We start from the raw sequence: 25188 nt of genomic DNA, 5'->3' as shown, positions 1-25188 counted from the left end.
TTACTTGAGGGGTGAAATCTTCAAGGGTATCATGATTCTTGACTCCATTTTCTGAATTAGGGGCACTATATAATATACCAATTCTTCCCAGACATGTTTATGCCATGTTGTATTCTGAGTGTCTTCCCTAGACTGCAGATCTTTGTAAGTCCAAAGATGATGGACCATATATAAATGCCCGATGTGAGAGAAAAACCCTCCAACTCCTTCCTCATTGTCCTGCCTACAATGAATTGCACGAGCCCAATAGTTGCCCCATTCAATCATTGTTCCTGGTCTAAGTTGATAAGACTCGAGTTCAGATATACTAGGCCCTAGTCTGGGGACAGGTTCATTCCAGAAACTGAACTCTAACAGCAACTGGTTCTTTCGAGAAAGTAGCATGTTACCTCTTTTTCACAGAAGAGCACAAATTCCTCATTTTCTCTGAACTTACTCATGACCTTATTGAGGGCAGGGTAGCCTCCCTAATATCTCCAGAGGTGGACAGCCTGATCTTGCTCCCCATACCATGTATTCCAAGTCCCCAGCAAGGTAAAAGGGTGGTGGTTTTCTTCATGAGCCTTTGGCAGCACCTCTTGACAAATTCTGTCATATGCTATAAGGCATTACAACTTCACATTGTGAAACTATATTTTGTACAGACTGCTGGTTTCTTTTTTTGGCTAGGAGATTGGAATGAGCACCTTTTCATGGGTCAACTTTCCAGAAAAATTAAGATTTTAACCAACTATCTTCTCGAGATATGTTGGTAGAAATTGTCAGGCCCCTGAGGGCCAGCTACTGGTAGGGAGATGGTAGGGAGGGCTAGCATCACTGCTTAGCCCTTCCCCCCAACAGACGTTATATTTTGAAGTTTAATGAATTAGATTTGGTTAAGAAATATGTTATACAATGCCTGGTGCAAAATTGGCACAAGATAAATATGGTAAGCTGTACTGCTACATTCTTGAGGACCAAAATGACATCATTATGCTGGAGTTAAGTTACAGTATGTTGGACTGTGGCTGATTGGATCAATATGATCTTGGAATGTTCTACCACAGGTTAAGCACAAATAGTCCATGTGAACATTTGGGGTGGATTCTGTAATTGTGCGCATCTCACAATTCTTTTGTGCTACTTCAATTCTGCTTTGCTCCTTAAGCACAGCACCATCTCCGATGTAAGCACACCATGCTGAGCAGTCCCATGTCACTTTCTCCCATGTCACACAATCAATTGCAAAGTTCTTAAGAAAGACCTTGAGAGTGTCTTTGTATTGCTTCTGACTACTATGTGAACGCTTGCCCTGTGTGAGTGCTCCATAAAATAGTCTTTTTGGCAAGCGTACCTTTTGCATTCAAACAACATGGCCAGACCATCAGAGTTACACTCTCTGAAGTAGAGTTCGAGTGCCAAAAGAAGACAAGCTTATAATTCTGGATGACTTTAATGCCAGAGTTGGCTTAGACTACCAGACTTGGCAGGGAGTTCTAGGGAGGAATGGAGTTGGAAACAGCAACATCAATGGTCACTTACTACTGAAGACTTGTGCAGCTCATGACCTTCTCATCACCAACACTGTCTTCTGTCTACCTAAATGCAATAAAACTTCATGGATGCGCCTCTACAACACACACTGGCATTTAACAGACTATGTGATTGCAAGACGAGACAGACAGGATATAAGAGTGATGAAGGCAATGTGTGATACAAACAGACTCATCCTCTCCAAGCTAAATATTCACATTCAATAAAAACTGCATCCCCAAGACAAAATGACTATCAGAAGAATTAATGTTAACATATTAGAGCTCTTCTCTGAACAGGAACAGTTCCATTGCTAAGTTGGAGGAAAAGTTGAGTCAACACACAGTTGGCAACAGTGGAGCAGAAGAGGAGTGGGCAGCTTTCAGAGATTTGGTGTATAGCATTGTATTTGCTCGTCTGGACTAGAGCACTCACAAGATAAATGAATGCTGAAGTCAAATGCAGTTGAATTGAACTGGGTGGTGGTGCTATTTTGTCCCTCTCATCCCTAGCTTTAGGCTACAGGAACATTCTCCCCCAAAAGTTTGACAGCTAACTCTAGAAATCAGCATTGCCATTTGAGATAACCATGGAAGGGTTGGGAAGGAAGCCATAAATTGGATTTATCCCTGAAGAGTATTCCCTTCTACATTTCCAACTCATGTCGAGCAGTCATCTGCACTTTGAACACTTCCAGTGGAACATAGAGTCGTAACACAGGTGAGACTCCACTCCTCACCTCCAATATGGCATTTGGGAATTCTTTTTCCCCGTGAAAATAACATTCTCTTCAGTAGGGACATCAGACGTAGGCAAGAGAAAGACTATGGGGAGGTTTAGGGCTGTCAACACCATAGGGTCCTATTGCTTCTATCATTACTACTCCTGCGTGTCAGAACTATACTCAAATGGTACAGACTGGCCATATGCAGACCAGACAGGCATATAAGCCACAGATTATGGTGAACAATGGCGATGAAGCAAACTGGCATCCACTAGTCTCACTGATGCAGGCATCTGTCTATTCCCACCCCCAAATGTGGAATTCAGTACATTTCTAGTGAGCGGGATCCCTTTAACTCTGGAAGCAATTTCCTTTCAAAATGTTCTAATTGTTTGGAATTTTTCTATACATCAAGTCTTCATTTTTTAACCTTCACGATTTCCAGCCAGGGTTCCTAGTTCTGTTTTTGGGGCCAAATAAAGAAGTGTACTACCCTTCAAAAACTTGACTATAATTATTATGCTCTGGCAAAGGCTTCTCTTCTCCAGGTTAAATATCACATTTCTGTCATATGATTTTCATTCATATGACTTGAACTAAATGCCTTTCATCATCCTGGTCACCCTCCTCTGGGCATTTGACAACTTATCCCTCTCTATCTTAAAATGCATTGTTTAGAACTTAACACAATATCCCAGGTCTAATAAAATCCAAAAAAAATTCTTAGCTTTATGGAACAACTTTCTTATTAGCTGGTAAAAACCAAAAATCAGCTGTATCATACTTTCCTAAAGAATCATCAAGCACTACACTCTTAGAAAAACATAGATCCTTTTAAATAATAAAAAGAATATTAATTAAATTATTATTTATTAATAGTTATTGACAGCTATTGGCAGCTGAGAGGCACAGACTATCAGACCTGGAACCAAAAAGACCTGATTTGAAATCTAGTTTTACTTACTAGCTATGTGATTCTGGGCAAATCACTTAATTACTCTCTATCTCAGTTTTCTCATCTGTAAATTAGGGTTAATAATACCATCTACCTGCAAGTGTGGTTAAAAGGCTAAAATGAGATAAGCACTATATAAATGGTAGATATTATTATTAGTAATAGTAACTAAAAATAAGCTAAAATAATAATTTTTAAAAATGAGCTTCCCAGGTACTGTGAAACATCCCTGCTAATTTCCTGTCTTTCAACTTCAAATCAGTTGCTATTCAATGGTTTCTAACTTGTGTTTGCCTTTTTCCTTATATTATAAAGCCTCCAGAAATTATTTATACTTGAGTACTGGGTTCATTACAAATTTCAAGATGTGGTGGAATAACCCTTCTTAATTTTTGTGAGAGAGAGGGAGAAGACTTATTTTTAATAAATAAAAACAATAACTTGCAATTTAGACAATGCGATACAGGGAATAGTCAGATGGTTCAAGTTAAAAAGACCTGAATTTGAGTCCCATTTCAGACACACACTGACTATGATATCACAATTTCTCAAGGTTTAGGAAATTGTCTTAAGACTTATAGTTATCAAACAAGTTAGGATCTGCATGGGTAGATAAGAGTTTCTTCACCAGGAGTTCGCATTCCAGGGGAAGCAGTGGTCACATTCCAAAATAGTAACTCACAGTGTAAAAACCAACAACCCTAAAAGGTAATACAAACGTTACCACCCCATTTTACAGAAGAATCAAACAAAAGTCAAAAGGATAACATAGCTTGCATGCCCATTGTCAGAGTTAGGAAGCAATAGAGTTAGTATTCAAATTCAGACCAAAGCACTAATTATACATAAAAGAGAGAGAGCCTCCAAGCCAAAAGTGGGTTCAAGCCCTGTCTCCTACACGTGTGACAATAGCTAAGTCAGTTAACTTTTCAGTGCTGTAGATAGATAACTCGCTCAGAAGCTCAGAGTTGCAGGGTAGGTGACAACCTGCAATGCATGAGGGAATTAACTGAGCTGGAAGGTTTGTTTTTTTTTTTTAATCAATCACAATTCAGTCTCTATGCCCTATCCCTACAAATAAAAATGCATGAGACATAAAAACAATCTCAGCATACTTTTACTATCTTCACCACCATCACCCCTTTAATAGAAAATCCCCATCTTTGAGGACAGGGGAATTCTGATATGAAACTGCCTGTCATTAGCAATCACTCAATGTCTTTTAATTGGCTGACATTCTATCCTGGAGCTCTGATTCAGGGTGGGCTTTTTATCAAGAAAGTTGCTGTTCAAGCTAGAATTTTGAAGGACTTTTCTTTATGTATTTGTTCACTGCTCTATGCATGATTTCAAGTTGCATTACACTCCTAGACAAGAATATGTCCCCATTTCATCCTTACGGTTAACCATTAATGTCTCTTTCCCCTAATCAGAAGAGACATGACATGTGTCTATTGAATAAGGAATGTGTGAAAAATCCTCCCTTCCAATGTCTGTCTTAGTCTTATGTCTAGGACTTTCCTTTGCTCATTCTAAGGGACATAATTTGCATTTTGTAGCATGGACCAGAAAAACAGAATTGCAGAGTTGGAAGGAATTTCTAAACCTGTTTGTCCAACTTTTACTTGACCAAGAATACCCTATGCAATACCATCACCAGGTTGGCATCTAGCTTTTGCTTAAAGATTTCTGGGCGGCAGGGGGTGGACACCCTGCCTCTCAAGGAATTTTATTTTTCTTTGCAATTGCAGAAAATGTATCAAGCCTAAACATGCCTTTCTGTGACTTTGATGGTTTATTTCTTGTTCTGCCCACTGGGACGAAGCAGAACTGGAAGACAGCAATCATACTCTTCAACATGTGTCCTCTCCTCTAGGACTTTATTCAAACGGTCATCATATGCCATGGTCACATGATGTCCCAACATATTGATCACTTTCTTCTGAAATCTTGCTTGCTTGCTAATGTCCCTGCTAATGTAGCATCCAGAACACATCATAACCTTTCAGATGTGATCTGACTAAATCAGAATGATATGCCCCCTTTTCTTTGAGACATCATGCCTCTCTTAATTTAGTCTGCTTTTCTGGCTGTAATGAAGAGGATGATGACTTGAGGAAGAAGAGAGGAGTAGGATGAGAAGGGCAAAGAAATCAGTAAGACAAGTCTGCAAGACACAGTAACCCATTAGTAAAACCAGACTTTGGAAGTTAGGTGAGAATCTTAAGGTGCTGATGAAACACAAAAGGGTTAAGAGGTCAAGAGAATAGTACTTCAGGAGTTCAACACTACTCAAGCCATTTGTGCCTCCCTCAATACACAGACCAAACAGTCAGAGATTTTTCAATTGCATCAAGAGAGTCAGATTATCCAAAGCCAGAGAAGTGGGAGTCCCAGTATCTTCTACTCTGGTTGGAGAATAATTGGACTGTCCAAGTGGCATTAGGTTCTGGGCATCACAATATAGGAAAGATACTGATAAGCTGAAAAGAGTCCAGGGAAGGAAATGGGTATTGTCAGAGTATCAAGCACAGTGAAACTAGAAATGCTCACTTAAGTTAAGAAATTGGTGTGAAATATGCCAAGGGCAAAATTTAAAGGGTGGCTGACAATCAACTGTATTCGTTTAAAGAAAAAAAGAAGAGGTAGCTAGGTGGCAGAGTTCATTGCTGGGCCTGGAGTCTGGAAGATCCAACTTCATAAATTCAATCTGAACTTCAGATTGAAGTTCTCAGAAACTGGTCACACATTGGCTGTGTGACCATAAACAAGTCACTTAACTCTGTTTGCCTCAGTTTCCTCATCTGTAAAATAAGCTGGAGAAGGAAATGGTGAACAACTCTAATATCTTCGACAAGAAAACCACAATGTGGTCACAAAAAGTCAGAAAACCATTGAAAGATGTCTGAACAACAACAAGGAAAAATGAAGGAAGAGACGGACATATCCAAGGTCAGACAAAGTGAGTGATTGAATTATGAGAAAGGACTGTGGGGCCACTTGGACAGTGACTTTATTTTTCTCACAGATTTCCACAGCCAAAGACCTCCCCAAGCAAAGTTCTCCTCAAGCAAAGTCTAAATCTAGAAGACCTAAGCTCTGGTCCAGCCAATAGATGAGGAAAATCCAGACCAGATTTGGTGAACCAGTACTACAGTGGTGGCCAATCAATCAATACACATTTATCATGCACTCACTAGGTGCTGGATACTGTACTAAGTGCCAGGGATACAAAAAGAGGCAAAAGACAATTCCTGCCCTGAAGGAGCTCACAATCTAATAAGGGAGACACCAAATAAACAAATATCTGTGAATGAGCTACATACAGGATAAATAGGAAGTGAAAGAAGGTATTGTATAAAATTAAGAGGGGTTGGGAAAGGCTTCTTGTAGAAGATAGCATTTTGGTTGTGACTTAAAGGAAACCAGAGACAGCAGGAGACAGAGAAGAGGGGAAAGAGAGAGAGCGTTCTAAGCATGGGGGATAGGCAGAGAAAATGTACAGAGTGAAGCAGTGGAGTGTCTTGTTCAAGATAAAGCAAGTGAGCTTGATAGGAAAGTATGTGGCAAGGAGTAGGATGTAAGAAGCCTTGAAAGATATAAAGGTGCTTTGAATGCCAAGCAAAGAAGGATGATGATATCCTGTACAGAAATAGGGAAGATAGGAGGGGAAAGGGCTTAAGGGGAAAGATAATGAATTCTTTTTCAGACATACTGAGTTTAAGATGTCTCCTGGACATTCAGTTTGAAATATCTGAAAAGAAATCGGAGATGTGAGGTTGAAGGTCAGTAGGGAAGTTGGGGCAGGAGAGGTAGGTTTGATAATCATCAGCAAAGAGATCATGTGGTACCTGATGAGATCATCAGGTAAAGTAGTATACAGGGAGAGAAGAGGGCCCAAGAAATAACCTTGTTGGACACCGATGATTAGAGGGTATAATCCAGTTGAGGTTCTGGTAAAAAAATAAAAAGATTGAAGAGGCGTGGTCACATACATAGGAGAACCAGTTCAGTGGTGGTCCCCCCAAAGAAAAAAAATAGAGAGAAGAGAATATCAAGGAGAAAAGGGGGATCAACAGAGTCAAAGGCTACAGAAAAGTCAAAGAATAAAGATTGAGAAAAAACCATTGGATATAAGACAATGTCAGGGATGGAAGGATCAAGGGAGATTTTTTTTGTTTGAGTTTGGTTTGTTCTTTTTTTGTTCCCCCAGGACAGGGAGACAGGGGCATGTTGATAGTCAATATACATTTCAATGTTTAGGCTGACCAAGAATGGTGGGATAGCAGTTACTTCCCACACTCTCATATACTACACTGCCAATAAAAGAGATTCCTTTATGAATCGATGGGTTGGTGTGAATGGGACAGCAACTACTGCTTCCTTGGATATCACTGTCTATTCTGATCCTGGAAATCTTTTCTTTCCTCTTTTTGGCCCTCCCTGGATTCTCAAACTTCAGGAGGTTGGAACTTGGGATGTAGGTTATCCAGTTAATAGAGAGTTGGGTACCTTAGGAATGATGGCTTAGAGGATTTAATGCTTTAAGCTCTGTAGCTCCTGCCCTCAGGCTATCTGAGATCCTGATTGGTGAGTGCTTCAATCCTAGCATATTGGAGCAGCTACTCTAAACATGCTACATGTTTCTCTCCCATCATCTTCTCAGAAGCCCTGACTTGCTGCCAGAGGAATATTCCTCTTCTTCCTCCTCTTCCAGCCCCATACAAACACTTTCCAATTCTGGAATCATTATCAAATCATAATTGCTACCGATAAGGGAAAGAGTGTGTCAATCTACTCTCTTAGAGTTCCACAGAGGACAAGCAAGCTAGGTGAAGCAGCAAGGTCCCCCGAGGGATAGAAAAGAGGCAATGTGGGTGAGACAAGTCAAGTCACCACCATCCTCACCACCGCTTTGATTACCATGTCCCTTTTTAGCCTGATGGAAACAGTACTTAATCCTGGGTCCAAGTATCTTGGGAATAGCAGTGCCCCAGAAACCACTAGACCTGCTTACTGTTCAGCCCCCATAAATATAATTGAGGGGAGAAATATTTGTAAAGTAGCACCTACTCTTTTCGTCACAACCAATAACTACTGACCAACCATCACAAACTGATATATAATCCAGGTTATCTAGGAATGGCCACACCCCCCTAGACCAGTTCTACTGCTAGCCCAGCTCTCACAGCTATTAACAGGCGATCAAAGTCTTTTGAGAAGAGGCTATCCATCCTTATCAACTGCCAAGCAACTGCCACACACAGAGACAGCAGGCCAGCCTAGTTGCAGAAGCAAGACAGCCTGAGGGAGAGATGGAGGTGACGTGTTTCAGCAAGGTCAAAACACTATTGCCACCCTGACTATCATCTCCCCTCATGGAGGACTACTAAAAGAGTAGTGGAGACTACTCAGATTCTGAATCAAAGTCTTTGTAAGAGCAATAATTTCCATCTAGTGCTCTGAACCACCATTGTAGGAAACAACCTCTTTGGAAATGCAGTCTAGAAACTGATCCTACAAGTACTACGGACATAGCTACTGAAGACCCAGAAAGTTCTTGCCACCAAAGTCTTTGGTACTGTTAAATGGTTCAGCATCAGAAACTGATATGATTTGATACATGGGAATGACATTGAAGAAGTGTTATCATCTGAGTGCATCCTCAGCACTCAGCACAGTGCTTTGCACATATTAAATTTTTAATAAATGCTTCAATATTCACTTGACATTTCAGTAACTCAAAATTCCCTTCTTTGGCCATTATTCCCCTTCATCTTATGTTTTCTTCTATTAGATTATAATCTCCTTGAGGGAAGAGAATTTCTTTGCTTTTATTTTTGAAATCTCAATGGTTAGCACAAGGCTGGACGTAGAGGGAAAAAAATTATTTCTCATTCATCCATCCATTCATTCATAGGCCATAGTCCTTGCAAAGGTTGGGGTTCTGGGGGGGTCAGGAAATGGTTCCCAAGGACTAAGAGTTTTCTGCTGTCAACATTGTCTGCTCAGTCTTCCCAGAGAGAGAGATGGTGGTAGGAGGAGGTGTTCATTGCAAGCGAGTCAAAGAAGGGGAGGGAGCCGCCCCACACTCCCCACTGTAGGACTATGCCTTCCCCTGCCTATATCATCCTATGGATTTTTTTTCTCAAACCTTTGCCCTCCCAAAATGCTTAAACTTTCAAGTAGGCGAAGGCAAGGGTTGCAATATTTTAAGCCCTTCAAATTTGAGCATTTGAGCTGTAATTTAATCAGTCAAATCTTATCATATTCTTGTAAGATATATTTTTAAAATCCATTATTTTAGTTTGTTGGGGTATTTTTCAGTCCTGACTCTATCACCCCAAATATTGACCATTCTTTGCAATATCATGGTATCTCTGCATTTGATCAAGAAGCCATTTGTGCCTTTATCCAAGCTGTTGGTGGGGAAGGGGGTGTTAAACAGCACAGAGCAAAGAGAGAGCCCAGGGATTCTCAAGACTCTCTCTCTCTCACGTTGATATTAAGTTTTTCATTATGGACTCTGGTTCCAGTCAATCAACCAATTCTGTATTCACTTAACCATACTATAATCTTTCCCACTTCTTTCCACCCAATACGCAAATGTCACATGTGAGTTTCTCTTAAATACTTTGTTAAAACCTAGGTAAACTAATTCTATGGCAATGTCCTGATCCAGAGGTCTAGAAAATCCATCAGAAAAAGGAAATGAGGTTAGAATAACAAGATATTTTCTTGATAGCGTCATTCTGATTTTCTGTTATTACTCTTTCCAATCAAAATGCTCACAAATCGTCTCTCTAATAATAAGGTGTGAATTACTTGAGAGAAAGGAATTAAATTTCTTGACACGCAACAAACCATGTAACTTTATATACATATATATACATATATATATATATATATATATTTTAATATATAACATTCTTTCGTGCACTTCTTTTATGCAATGTTATTGAGTTCCCAAGATTTTTACACATTCTCTTGAATTATTCATCATGAAATCACATACCACACAGGATATTAAGACAGGACTTTGAAAAATAGTGTATTTCTTCCAAATGTAGCCTGGATAGTAACCCATAGGTTTTCAATGATGCTTAAATCACTTAATGCCAGACCATGGAAGCATGTTTATTTCCATCTCTTAAATAAATTTCTTAATATTTCATGGCACTTCATATGTAAGTTATGCTGCAGCATCCTGTATTAATTTGGCAGTTTTCTCCAATTCTGAAATAATTTTGCTTCTTAGGATGTCAATATATTAGTTCAATGTTACCTCAATGGGGATAAGACTTCCGAGTCCACTTGGGAGGAAAAAAAAATCTCAAATCATATTGTGGGGTAAATGTTTTAAGTCTGATTTAGATGCCCAGATATTATCAGCTCACCTGGATATCATCCAACAACTGTATTTTTAATAACCTTGTAAGAAAAAGTGAATTTCTTCATTAAAAGTTACTTTTTCCCAATCTTTTCTATTTCAGTCTTTATATTGTCTTGTCTATGACAAGTACTTTTTCTTCATAGAAATAGTTATCAGCTATTTTTAAAACTATTTTTCTTGCTATTCTTCCAACTTCAAGAAACTTATATCACTATGTAGAGGAAGCAGGAAAACAAAAACAAAAATAAAAACCCTCCAGCTGTCAGTTTCTTCTCAAAGTCTTTGCTATTTTCCCCACCTGAGGATTGATTAGGGTATTTTGCTGCAATAATTGTTGGTTCTTGCCTTCATTTTTCATTTCAACAGCACATTTGTTTGAATTGTACTGTGACTGATCCTATTTCATCATGGGCTTGAGTTATTTAAAAAAATTTTAACTTTCTCATGCCAATATCCAGCACAGTATCACTAACAAATAGTCTTTGAAGTGCTGTGGTACCTAGTTCTATTTAAACACTTCAAGGCAATTATATATCACCTATTTTTCATTTGAATTAATAGAAATATGGAATTTGAGGGGCAGCTAGGTGGCACAATGGATAGATCACTGGTCCTGAAGTCAGGTGGACTTGAGTTCAAATTCAGCCTCAACCTCAACACTAGCTGTGTGACCCTGGGCCAGTCCCTTAACCCCAATCGCCTCACAAAAAAATGTGGAATTTGTTTACTTCATATGAGACTATGCTTAAAAGCAGCAAGACTGGTCAAAACCCAGCCTTTTCAGTGAGCCTCAGAAGAATCCTCAGAGATGGGGCATGGCAAGACTTCAGAATCTAAACTGCTATTTGATGCTTGGAATGGCAGAATGGAGGAGAAATTTTGCTTGTGGGAAGAGTTATTTAAAGGGAAAGCTTTGCTGCTTGACATTAATAATTAGAGGCAAAAGGCATTACCTTTACCTTTTCCCACTCTTACTGCTAAAGAGGTGGAAACCCATTAGAGTCCAACCCAATGAAGTAGACATGGGAAAGCTCTGCAAATCCTAGCCTTAGGGGAGCTACTTTTAGCTGAAAACCTGTAACACTGCTTCAGAGACCATCAAAGAAAAAAGATCCAGAAAAACTCTGCAAGTTCTGAGTTGAGGTTTTAGGTTTTTTTGCTAATCAGCCTTAACACAACAATCTAGAAGAATGCTATATAGCAGCCAGAAGGGAAGGAACCTCATATAGAAATATAGTAATCAAACCAAAAAGGAAAATGATTTTTCCCATCAGTAAACTCTTGTGAAGACAGTTCCTCAAGAGGAAAACACAGGCTAATTCTACAGTACAGAGTTATGAGTTACTCTGGGCACATTTGTTCCCTTCTCACTTGTGTCCATGCTATCATTTTACAAGTTTGTACCCAATCTACATCACTGTCACTCTGTCAATTGATGATATGGTACATGTCAGTCTATGGGTACAATGTAATGTTTTAATTAGCCTTTTGTTGCCTTCTGTTTAATAGTTAATAGTGTCATCTTTATTGGCTAAGGAGGAAGGACCCCAGTGACACTCAGGCTCTATAGTTCTAAGTAGTAAGAGAAGATTATTTGCCTTCCCAGCAAGGCTAATCCTAGGAATTTAAGAGTGAATTGTAGCAGGTCACCCACTCTGGCCACTTCCATCCTTCATTTAGCATCATGAATTCACACTGGGCAAGTCAATTCAGAGAGAAGAGAGAAAGAAGAGTGGGGACTGGATCTCTACTACATTTCTATACTACAAAGAATTAGAACTTTTGCACACGTCCTTGAAGTAGTATTCATATATTTAAAACTACAGAACTAAAATTGCAATATTTGAGTGACAGAGAACTAAGTGAAGGTGGAACAAGCAGCTCATTCAGGTTTCATCTGATCAGAATCAAATGTTTTGAGTCAATTTAGTGTCAGTAAAAACCCATATATGATCAGTACTGGCACACACAAAAAATATCAAAATTATTGTTGTCTCAAATTATTGGCATACCACAATAGTACTGGCATTGTGCCAAGAATTGACATGAAATCATTACTGTTTGTAGATTTTACTTTCTTCCCTTTCCTCAAAATCAGTACAATATTTGCTCTTTTCTTATCCTGTGGAAGCTCTGTCATTCTTCATAACTTTCCAAACTTCACCAATAATGTCTCAACCAACATATTCAGCATTTCATTCAGTATTCTGGGATGCAATCTAAGCTCAGTTATTTGAAATTATTTATTTCAGTAGGGTATTGTCTGGAAAAGTAATTTATCCCATCTATTTGAAATTTCAGCTCACCAATTTTTTTTTGTTAAATCCTTTGGTGTTCAAATATTATTCTCCTTGGCAAAGAAAACAGAAATAAAATAAGAGTTGACTAGATATTCTTTTTCATTATCACCATTCCTTCCATCTCAAGCAATGATCCTTTTGTTCCTTTCATCTTCCCTCTTCCTTGACATCATATGTAAATCTTTTATTTTGTTGTTCTGGTTCTAGCATTCATGTGCTAAGTTCTGCTCAAGTCTAATCTTTAGCCAGTGGTATGGTAGAACTGGACTGAATAGTCAGCTCAGCAAATATTATACATCAAGACTTAAGAAAGTGATGGAGAAAATTTAAATAATTCAGATAAAACTTAAGAGTGTGTCATATATAAATTTGCCAGCACTGGCTTTAGCACTATACACTATTCTTTCATTTTCAGCAGCTGTGCTTTCCAATTTAGCCCATTAACAGAATTTTTTTCTTTTATATAGCATATTCCATACATACTAAAACATAACACAATAATTATATGCAATAAAACAATGATAAACTTGGCATATAGTAACATAGAAATAAATTCCAACTCAGTAAGGAAGACAATTTCTTGTATGTGTCTTAAGAAAATTCACTGTGATTTGTTTTCAATAAAAATTATTTTTCTACCAAAAATAACTATATGCCGGACTTTAGAATGGTTTTTCAAAACAAAATTGGTTTATTTCAAAAATAAAGCAATTATTTTAAGGATTATAGTCATTCAGCATAAACTTGATCAGCTTTCCTATATCCTATTTCAGGTTCTTTCTGTTATGGGCATCTCATCTGTTGAAAAGTTTTTTTTTTCACATTCAGATTTGATCTTTCTTTCCTTCATTGAACAATTCTTTTTCCCCTTTAGGTAGAAAAATAACATGAACTTTAACAAGGATTCATTAGGAAATCTTCAGCATTTTTGTGAAAATGCGAGATACTGAAATGATGAATGACAGACTCAAATATTGATTACCATTGGTCAAAGCTTAAATTATGATATGGTATTATCAGCAAAATGGCAGGGGCATGTATAGAATCAAATATATTAGAACATTTGAGAATTACATTAAATGACATAAATTGATGACAAATTATTAAGAAAATGAATGTTTACTCTTAAAATATAGATTCTAACTATAATTTCTTCCTACTGACCACTTTCTATTTTCTCTAAAAGTTCTAGGAATTCATTGGTTAGAATGTGGGAAATGAGTTCTTATTTTTCAATGTGGTAATGAGGTCTATATTGGTTAATTTTTCTCTATTGGGCAACAGAACAAATTTCTTTCTCAAAAATCTGTATAATTATCCAATGTTCTAAATCATTGGTGAAGAGAGTTCCTTAAAGGTAGCTTAACATCTTAATTGGTATTTTATAATATATTATGTTGTACATTGCAAATCATATCCAAACAAATTGTTGCCCATTGAGCTGTGTGAGAAACGAGTAGGAAAGCCAAAAATCAGCTACTGGAACTATCTTAATGAATTTCAGGAAATCAGATCAACCATCAGAATTGGAAACAAACAGGAGAATGAATTACATAGCACAATGAACATTTATTTGCTCAAGTCATATACAGTTCATTAGACATTTCTTAATTTAAAAAAAATACCAGGTTGGCTTGAAGACACAGAGTATAATTGACACCCAACCAAGATGCTCTTTTTCCATGACATTAATGGTACCTTGCAGCAATTAGAGATGCCTGGGAGCATTAACAAATGTTGGCGCTAGCTTTCCAAACCATTAGAATACCATTAATTAAATGAGTGGTTGAATGCACTTAAATTTCATTATTGCTTAAATGTGCCCTTATAGACCTTGCCAGGCGCCTAAGTTACTCCTATGGAGTGTGTTCACTGATAGAATCTTGATAATTTAAATTAATACTTAGAAAATAAAATTCTTATTTTTTTCTTGTAGAGCTGATACATAGCCAAACATGTAAAAGGGACATTAGCACTTTTTGCATTTTTATTTACTATATGATGTAGCAAACCTTTCACCAATATTGCTGACTTTTCCAAGTGGAAGATATTGCCACCTCTGGAAGGTAAAAGCACACCCCTTATCTGAAATGAAAATACTGATAATGACCTTCAAGTAATAGGAGTAGGTAAGTTAAATAATAATCACAAATACTTATTTTTTAAATGACTTCTCACCTACTTCCTTTCAAACCAGGCAAACATGGCATCTAATTTTGAAAAGTTTGTAGATGCTACTAAATAATAAACTCAGAAGATTTAAATCAAATTATTTTTTATCTGACCTCTTCAGACTTTTTCCTGGTGAAACAAAAGTTGAGCTATATGAGGCAAATCATAGAAAAATGGGCTTGGTTGCATATATGGAAGTCCACATTACTTTCTTCAGACTATCTGGATTCCCATGGAGGTTCTCCTGGATATTTCATATTACAAATGGTCATACTCCCTTCACTATTTTGTCTCTGTAACTCTTCTCTCATTTTCAAAAAATAAGCTTCTTGAAAACAACTATAGTATCTTCTCCTGAATCCTCCCACAGTGCCTATCAGAGATATAGTCATGTGTAAGGGGCTAAAAAAATGTGGTTTGCCCACAGAGTCTACTAGTACCTGCCATCCCAGATTCACTTAGTCACTTAAAAATACTCCAATATTTTTCCTTTGGAGATCCAAGAGGAATTTGCCAGGGATAATTAAGATTCTTATTCAAAATCATATCATATCTATTATCAAATCTTATCAACTTTTCCTTCACAATGTCTCCAAAAACTTTCTCTTCATCTTTAGTCCATCTGGGACAAACCAGGAGCTTATAAACTCATAGCTACATTACTACAATAGGTCCCTAATTGGTCTCCCTACTGTCTCATGATTTCTGCCTCTTCACTCTCTAATCCCTTATCAACATCCAAACTAAAGTAACCTTCCTAAGATGGTTTTTGTCCTATTATTCCCTATTCAAAAATCATAGAGTTTCCCATTTTTTACTGAATAAATTCTAAATGGAGGCCTCAGCTGGAAATTCAAAGGAAATTCAAGTGCATATATAGTTTCAACTCCCTTACCCTACTATAGCTGCAGGAAACAGTGTACCTGACTAAGTGACCCCATTATACCTTTATTTTATTTTTAATTTATGGAATAAAAATCATTTACATAAAATAGTACAATAAAATGTTTTATGAATAATTTGTAGTGTAATCTTTCATTTTTAAATCACCTAAATTTCTCCTAGGATCCTTCCAAGACAGCCTTCCCATACAACAAAGAATTTTTTTGAAGGAAAAATCTGTAAAATCCAATCAACAAATTTAATCATCTGAAAATATATGGAATGTTTCACATCCATGGATCACTCACCCCTGCAAAGAGTTGGGGTGAGGTCACTTCCTAGAACTCTTTAGGGGGCCATGTGTTCTTTTTAATTCTAAATATTTACTTTTAGCTCTTTTGTGGTTATTGTTCTTTCCATTTGCATTGGTACAGTAATTGTGTATATTTTTGGGGGGCGGGAGGGCTGCACTCACTTAACTCTGAATCAGTACATGTAGATCGTTCTGTGCTGCTCTGTATTCATCACATTTGTCGTTTCTTACACCGCAGTAATGCTCTATTACACTCATGTACCACAATTTCTTTAGCTATTCTTCAATTGATGGACATCTACTCTGTTTCCAATTCTGTACTACCGCAAAAAGGATTATTGTGACTATTTTGGTGTATGTGAAAACTTTCTTATCAATGACATTCTTCAGGGCAGTGCATGTCTGGCCAAGTCAAAGTGCACAGGTATTTTAGACACTGTATTTGCATAATTGTATTTTTTTAATTGTACTGATTCAAACTTCTACTGACAATGCATCCCCCAACACTGTCAACTTGAATATTTCCATTTTTTTTCAAACTTTGCCAATTTGGTGGTTTTTAGTTGAAGCTTGAGGGTTGTTTTAATTTGGATTCAATTCATCATTAGTAATTTGGGGCATTCTTTAATATGATTATTAATAGTTTGACATTTTTCTTTATAGAATTATTTGTTGATATCTATTGAGTTATACTTTATGGTCTATATAACATACATGTCTATATATTTATACATGTCTATATATTTTTCATACCTATATGGATATTTGTGTGTGTGTTATATGTATATAATTTTATATGTTATGCATGTTTATGCATGATATATAGAGGACAGATAGGTCACACCATAGATAGAATGCTGGCCCTGGAGTCAGTAAGACCTGAGTTCTAATCCAGCCTCAGACATTTACTAGCTATGTGACCATGAGCAAGTCACTTAACCCTCTTCGCCTCAGTTTCCTCATCTGTAAAATGAACTGGAGAACAAAATGGCAAACCACTCCAGTGTCTTTTTCAAGAAAACCCCAAATGGAGTCATGAAGAGTCAGACATGGTTGAAATACACAACCACAAAATGTGTATGTATATATACATTATAAATTATATGTATATATCTACAATATATAACAGTATTTAAAATATACGATGAACACATGTGTCTGCATGTGTATACGCATATGGGTTTTCACACATATATACATGCACATATACTCACACTATATACATATACATGATAGATCTTGAATACCAAAACCTTATATGAGAAACTTGATCAATTTTTTGCTGTTTGACTCCTTACACTAACCTAGATTCATTAGGTTTGTTTGTTCTGGAACTTTTTAATTTCCTGTTATATAGTTAGAGATTTTGGACTTGCCCCAGCTGATCTTTGCAAAAGACTGCAAAGAGTCTTGCCCTAAGAAGTAATGCAGCCTGAGTCCCAAAGCCCACGGGTATGGGACTCTCTCCTCATTGGTAGAGATCAACACCACCTCAACACATGAGGAGTGAGGCAGAACAGGTGAGAGGGGAGAGAAGAGAAATTCTGGCTTTTCACTTTTTTTAGGCTCCCAGAGTAGAAACAGGAGAATAGGAGTTAAATAGGGGGTGTATATATAGAGAGAAGTCTAGTCTTCTGCAGACTCCTTTAGAGAGGGGTACTAGTCAATCAGGTTCAAGAATAAGGATGAGTTATTTCTCATGTAATTGGCTGCATGTTTGAAGTAGGCCAAGACGGAAGCCTAGGGCAATGGATGGAGAAATTAAAACTCACCTAAAGGGCAGAGTCAGATTTAAACAACAGTAGTAAATTTGCTTCAGGCAAACTAAACAAGATGGAGAGGAATGGGCCAAGCAGGAAGGTAATAAATAATTCCAAGGAGCCAGAGACATTGATATTTCTATCAAAGGCACACTTCACTGAAGAGACGGCAGATTCGGGTACAGAACATTGGCTATAACCAGACAAGCATGGTTGATTTGATGATTAAACAGAAGAAAGGACATATTCAGAAATGAATGTAATATTTAAACAGAGGGTATGCATATATATATGTATGTATATGTATGTGTGTATAGGTTTAGGGTTATACTCAGAGTCATTTAGAGTTAGGATTATATACATATATGCACATATGTACATATATGTACAAACACACATACCCAAATCCCCATAAGTCCACACATCAAGCACGTATGTGTTTAGATATGTATACATTCATGTGCACACCAGATACATACACATGCTCCCACACACACAAATGTGTGTATGTATGTATGTATGTATGTATGTATGTATACTGACAGGTGACTGTAAATTTAGTACTAGACAGCTTGAAGCCCATGGAAGGAATCTGTGAAATGCCTCTCTCATCAAGGGTGCCAAAGTTCAGGTTAGAATATAAAACGATTCACAGCAATTGAGACTCCAGAGGAAAAGAAAGAAGTTACTGAAAAATAGTGGCACTGATTGATTGATATGCATGCTAAGCATGAATCTTTGGGGACCAGATAAAGATGCACCAGTTTTCAACCAAAGGTCCCTGAAGCAGTGAAACGACTAGGAAGCAAATAAGCTGGATATATTGTTTATTTCAATACAAGAATTTCCATTCTACATGAAAGTGGACAGAAGGAGAACTAGGCAAAGGGAATGGTGTTATTTAAAAAAAAAAAAACAAATACGAGGAGCAGAAAGAAGTCAATTTTAACTGGAGTGCAGAGTGCCTGAGGTTAGGATGTTTTGTCCCCATATGGCTTGATCTTTTCCTCTTGGCAAGATCCATAAATATAGGGAGGGGAAAACAAGTGTGAGTTTAACAATGCTTAGGCTATGGGTTGAAATTTGTACTAGCGCTGGTTCAAAGGAAACAGAGTCCTCAGTAATGCCTGTTTGAAGCATGCAGCTTGCAGTCTTGCTGGGCAGTGCAGTAAGGTTGTGCCAGTGGTAGAAACACATACAAGAAATATCTTAAAGACACATTTCCCCAACTCATTTTGCCATGTAACACTTGGAGGTTTGAAATATATTTGTAGGATCTCTAAATGCTTGTCTAAAGCATGACAGACTATTCACAAGATAAAGGGAGGGAGAGGAAGAGAAATGTTGAAGCAAAATAGAACAAACCAAGGTTACTTTTGTACAAAACCCCCATAACTGAAAGATTTCATTGCAGATAGAATTCCATAATTTATATTTTGAGGTCATAATAGTACTCACATTGTAGTTTTCTAGATGAATTCTAATGCAAAACACATAAAATAATGGAATTATATAAACCACAGTTTGGGAAGTATCTTTCACACTCTCTGATGATACATTTTTTTGAACTAATAGTTCTCAAAATTTACTCAGAGATTTAAAATCATAGAAATTTATATCAGGAAAGGTAAGAGGAACCTGAGCTATTCATAAGGTTAAAAACCAGGATAGAATAATGGCTCCATTTTAGATACAGCTAATCTTGAGTAAAAAAGCTTTCAAAAATATTCCCAGAAAATTATTCTCAATTTTATCTTTTAGTAGAAAAAAAGGGGGGAAAACCTGCTGTCAGTGAGCCAAATATAAACAGCCAGGAAAAAGAGTATTATTTCTACTAGTCCTGAAGTCGATAGTGGGCATTTCTATAGAGCTGTCAAATTATTGTGGGCTTTTTCTGTGTGTGTGGATGGTAGCACAAAAGAAATTAATTCTTCATTTCATAGATGAGAAAACTGATTTAATCTACTTGGTTAAGTGACAAGCAAGGTTCCAAAGGTAGTAAGGTGTTAGAGCTAGACCTAAAACCCAAAATGTTAGATTCTGGTCCGGCATGTTCTCTACTCACTACATGGACTGTTTTTCAATTCCAGCCAACCATCAGTCACTGTGATGTAGGTCCTACTTAAAGGATTATGCCGATCGATCTCATTTTCTCTCTTTATATGGATATCTTTTTGGAGCTTCAGAATCAGGCAAAGCAGAGTTTTAAGCTTTTTGTGTGTGTCCCAGATCCCTTTGGTAGCCTGGTGAATCCTATGTATTCTTTAGAATAATGTTGTTGTTTTTTCCCCAATAATTGAAGGAACTGTAAAATTCCAGTTAGAGGTTGATGAAAATAAAGATGCAGTTTATTTTCCTATCCAAGTTAATGGATCACCTGAAATCTAGGTCTCCTAAGGGTTTGAGTCTATTCTAAATCTAATTTTTAAATTATTTTATAACATATCAGAATAAATTTTGTCATTGATGATTATCTCTTAACATTTTCTGTTCACTACTACTGATATATACCAAGGTTTAGGCACTGGAAGTTTAAAGGTAATAACTTAGGTTTGGAATATACTTTATAAAAAAGTTGCAAAAAGCAATCCTCATCATATATTGAGGTACTTCAAATTCCCTTTTTGAAATCTTCCCCTGAATTATTTTGTCTTCTTCTTCCTCTACAGTCAACAACCTTTTAAAATTTCATGATACAAAGTCACTAAGTGAAGTTCCTTAGAAGGGGGGAAATATTGAGGTTTTATGGAATTCTGAACTATGTTGATTGACAAGATTAAAAAAGAACAGATGAGGCATCAGGATATCAGGATGTTTTTTTGAAAATAATGACTTTAAATGTAACAACAAAAAATCCTCTTTATTTTGGAAGACAGAAATTAGCTTACGTTGACAATCTTCTTGCTAAATGTCTAGTGTGGCCAAGGTAAATTTAACATCTTTTTTCCATTCTAGTTACTTAACAAAAATCCCATAGGCAACAAGCAGAAGTGGATATTCAGGAGCAGTATGATTGGACTAATGAAGATATCTAAGAAAAGACAAGCAGGTCTTTGAAATTCCACTAATTTCCTTCCAGGAGGATAGCTCCTAACCTTGTTTATCACAGGCCTGGTTGTTAAACATATTAACTTGAGAGAAAAATTCATGAAATGTAAAAGAAGACAAAGCTATATATTTTCATATTATCTCCAAGCTGATAGCAATGGAAAACATGTGACAAGGATACAAAGAAACACACACACACACACACACACATACACGGCAAGTTATACCTGTAGAAATTAGGTCAAACTAAATTATTCCAATGAAGAACAGAGAAGTGCCTTCTTAATTATCTCACCTGCTTAGGCAAAAGCATCTCATGTATCTCTTTCTTCTCAGTCTCATAAAGTGACTTCACAAAATTAGACATACACACACATATTGCTTTAGATGTCTGTATAAAAATTTTAATGCAAGGAGGCAAATTTGACTTTATATGTATCACTGAGATTTAGTAGGATGAATCCCATACCTGGTGTATGACTCCAGAAGGCTTATACATTAGACTGGTAGGAGGAGCAGAGAAAGTAGTCACCTATGTGGAGAAATTAAGCATTTGAGGTGGGAAGCGAGAAGTGGAGAACAATTTGGATAAAGATACGTGGAAGCAAAAAACCAGACCAACATTTATTCTCTGAAATTTGCTCTACACCACCTTGGGCAGAAATAGGAAAGTATTCAGGAAATAAACCACAAACCTGTCACAGAAATATGCTATAGTCATGATGGGGTACTTCAATTATCTAGAGCAAATTCCTTTTCCCTCTCCCTCCCTTCCCTCATTCGACACACATGCATACACACACACAGACACACACACACACACACACACACACACACCCTGCCAAATAAAATAAAACATTGAGTGGTTAATGATTTCTTGACTTGCCTTGATGAAAATATCATCCTTCATACAAATCATTCCCTAAATGATAAGTTGTCAAAGGATATGAACAGGTGTAACAACAACGTTGCTATCAGCTACTGCAGCTGTGTAAGACCAACAACAGCACACAGGAAGGGCTGTCAACACAGGCTCTTTGATCTGCTTTTCTAAGGAAAGCAACCTTAAGGGTTTAAACAATCTCACTTTCATCAAACATACATATATCATTCACTTAGTTCAGGGGGAAAAGCCAGCACCCTGAACTTCAGAGAGAATACAAACAGAAATTACAAACATACATTATATAAAGAGAGCAAATAATACAAACCAGTCTATCCATAGCAATATGTAGTTACCAGAGAAGCACTGAAATCTGGGTTTTTTCAAAGCCCAGTGGGCTCTTAACAATGACTGCCCAGAGTCTCTGCTAGTCAGATCACACCACACTCTTCCAGTGAGTGAGAGCTCCAAATAAAATGCTAACCTCTGACCTCTGTTCAGGGTCAAAGGACATCACAATCATGTGATTCAAAACCAAGTGAACTAGGCTTTCCTGTTTCTTAAGCAGGTCATTATAGACTCCCAGATTTAATCAAAGAAACAAAGGTACTTGACTACTTCAGTGCTCCAAAAGGGAAAACAGTAAAAAAGTCCCACTTTAATTATCAGTACAACAGGGAACTTTCAGATGAAGAAATCAAAGCTATCTATAGTCATATGAAAAAATGTTCTAAGTCACTACTGATTTGAGAAATGCCAATTAAACTAACTTTGAGGTACCATATCACACCTATCAGACTGGCTATGATAAAAAAAACAGGAAAATGATAAATGTTGGAGAAGATGTGAGAAAATTGGAACACTAATGCACTATTGGTGGAGTTGTGAACTGATCCAACCATTCTGGAGAGCAATTTGAAACTATGCCCAAAGGGCTATGAAACTCTGTATACCCTTTCATCCTGCAATACACCTACCTCCTAGGTCTGTATCCCAAAGAAATCATAAAAATGGGGAAAGGACCCACATGTACAAAAATATTTACAGCAGCTCTTTTTGTGGTGGCCAAGAACTGGAAATTAAGTGTATGCCAATCAACTGGGGAGTGGTTGAACAAGTTGTGGTACATGAATGTAATGGGATACTATTGTTCCATAAGAAATGATAAGCAGGAGGATTTCAGAAAAACCTGGAAAGACTTACATGAACTGATGCTGAGTGAAGTGAGCACAAGCAGGGGAACGTTGTACACAGTAACAGAAACATTGTGCAATGACTAACGTTGATAGACTTAGGTGTAATAGCAAGTAAAGTGGGATTTTTTGTTGATTTATGTTTTGACGTGCTTCTCAGAACTAAGGCAATCAAGTGCCTTTCAGTCTTGCCTATGTTTGTAGGAAGGCCCATACCCTTTTGCCTATTAGGTCATGAGAGGTGCGAAGCCCTAAAGAGGTGTGAAACCCTTGGGCCCTGAAAAAGGGCATAAGTACTCTGAGTTAGCATATTGCTTGGGGTTCACTCTTTGGAAGAGCGTTGGTGTGGATACTCTTGGTAGCGTTAAGGAGCCCCCCAGCTTTGAAAATCCAGGTGTTGGGGATTCTCTCTCTGGTAACTATGTATGTATAGCTTTGGTCAGACAGTTAGAAGCCTGTCTGTTGATTTGTGTTATTTGCTCTGTTTATATTTTCTCCGTTCATAATTCTTGTTTGTATTTGCTCTGAAGTTCAGGGTTGTGACTTTTTCCCCTGAACTAAACGAATGATGTGTGTGTGTGTGTATACACATATCTGTTTAGTGAAAGTGAGATTGTAAACCCCTTCAAGTTGCTTTCCTTAGAAAAGCAGATCAAAGAACTTGTGCCAGCAGTGTTTCTATATGCTGGTGTTATTGGCCTTACACAACCACAGTAGCTGCAAGCAGAATTGTTGTTACACTAGTTCTTCTCAGCAATGCAAGGATTGATCTAAGACAACTGCAAAAGACTCATGACAGAAAATGCCATCCACATCCAGGGATAAGAACTAGGGAGTCTGAATTCAGATGGAAGCATACTATTTTCTCTCTTTTCTTTGTCTTGTTTTTCTTTTTCATGGTTTTTCCCTTTGGTTCTGATTCTTCTTTACAACACGACTAATGTGGAAATATGTTGTATTGTTAATGTATTATTGCTGAATGGGAAGATCTTTCTGATGCATTAATAGGCCCATTTTATCTGCTTAAATCACATGGAATCCTAAGTCACATGAGTTTGAGTCACATGAGCCTGGGTCATGAGAGTTGCAATACTCTCTGACCCTAAAGAAGTATATGTATGTGTGTGTGTGTGTGTGTGTCTTTGGAGGTTAGCATTTTGCTTTGGTGTTTACTCACGGGAAGAGCATTCATGTGATGTAGCCAAATGAGACTGGGTAGCCATTAAGGAGCCCCCAGCTTTGAATGTGCTGGTGTTATTGGTCTTTCACCCTCAGCTGCAAGTAACACTATTGTTACAAAATGGCATGCTGGCAGGATGATTTACATTGTTTAGAGGACTTTTGTTTGGATAGAAATGAAATAAGAAAAATCTCTACTGGAATATGTATGAAAATCCCGAAGAATCATTTTGGATGGATATTACTTAAATCAAGATTAGCAATTCAAGGAATACATATATTGGCTGGAGTGACAGATTCAAATTATCAAGGAGAAATTATTGTGACATTCCAAAATTTGGGTGAAGAACCAATACAGTTTTGTAAAAATGATAGACTAGTTCAAGTGATTATTATTCCTTGTCAAACAATACCAATTTTGAAAACTGACCCTCCTTCTAAAATAACTAGCAGAGGAACTGAAGGGTTTGGTTCTGATGGAATAAATTTGGGAGCTAAAGTATGGACAAAACAGAAGCCAAACAATGTTCCAAATGCTGCAGAAATTCTAGCACTTGGGAAAGTTAATACTATAACTGTTGTTTATTCAGGATAAGATGATTACCAAATAGCACCCGTTAACTCATATATTCTACCGTGAATGATGCTATGATAGTGGGCTCATGGACTCCAGAAGCATGGCTGACCCTATATCTACCCTGCTTCTGGTTGTCTCCTTGTTTCCTTTTGGCTTTTTGCATGTCAAATTTGTTTGTTAGATTTGTTTCCTGCAGGCTTAGTACCCTCCACCTGCAGATACCTGATTGGTTAAGCCAGATGTCACCTCTGAACCTAATGACTGTGATGTGTCACCCCTGGACCTGGTATCTACCAT

The 25188-nt window shown here is 37.3% G+C and overlaps 1 protein-coding gene across 1 annotated transcript; it reads right to left on the bottom strand.

Annotated features, from left to right (window-relative positions):
- LOC118854612 (protein NipSnap homolog 2-like) lies at positions 1-25188 on the bottom strand. The gene is given in 4 exon segments (XM_036764946.1): positions 1-391; positions 444-598; positions 643-780; positions 25114-25188. Coding segments are annotated over 4 exon segments (759 nt in total).

The sequence above is a fragment of the Trichosurus vulpecula genome, chromosome 6 (genome assembly GCF_011100635.1).
Source record: "Trichosurus vulpecula isolate mTriVul1 chromosome 6, mTriVul1.pri, whole genome shotgun sequence".
Classification (NCBI taxonomy): domain Eukaryota; kingdom Metazoa; phylum Chordata; class Mammalia; order Diprotodontia; family Phalangeridae; genus Trichosurus; species Trichosurus vulpecula.
Note: the sequence above shows the minus strand (reverse complement) of the source record. Positions and strands in the feature narration are given on the sequence as shown.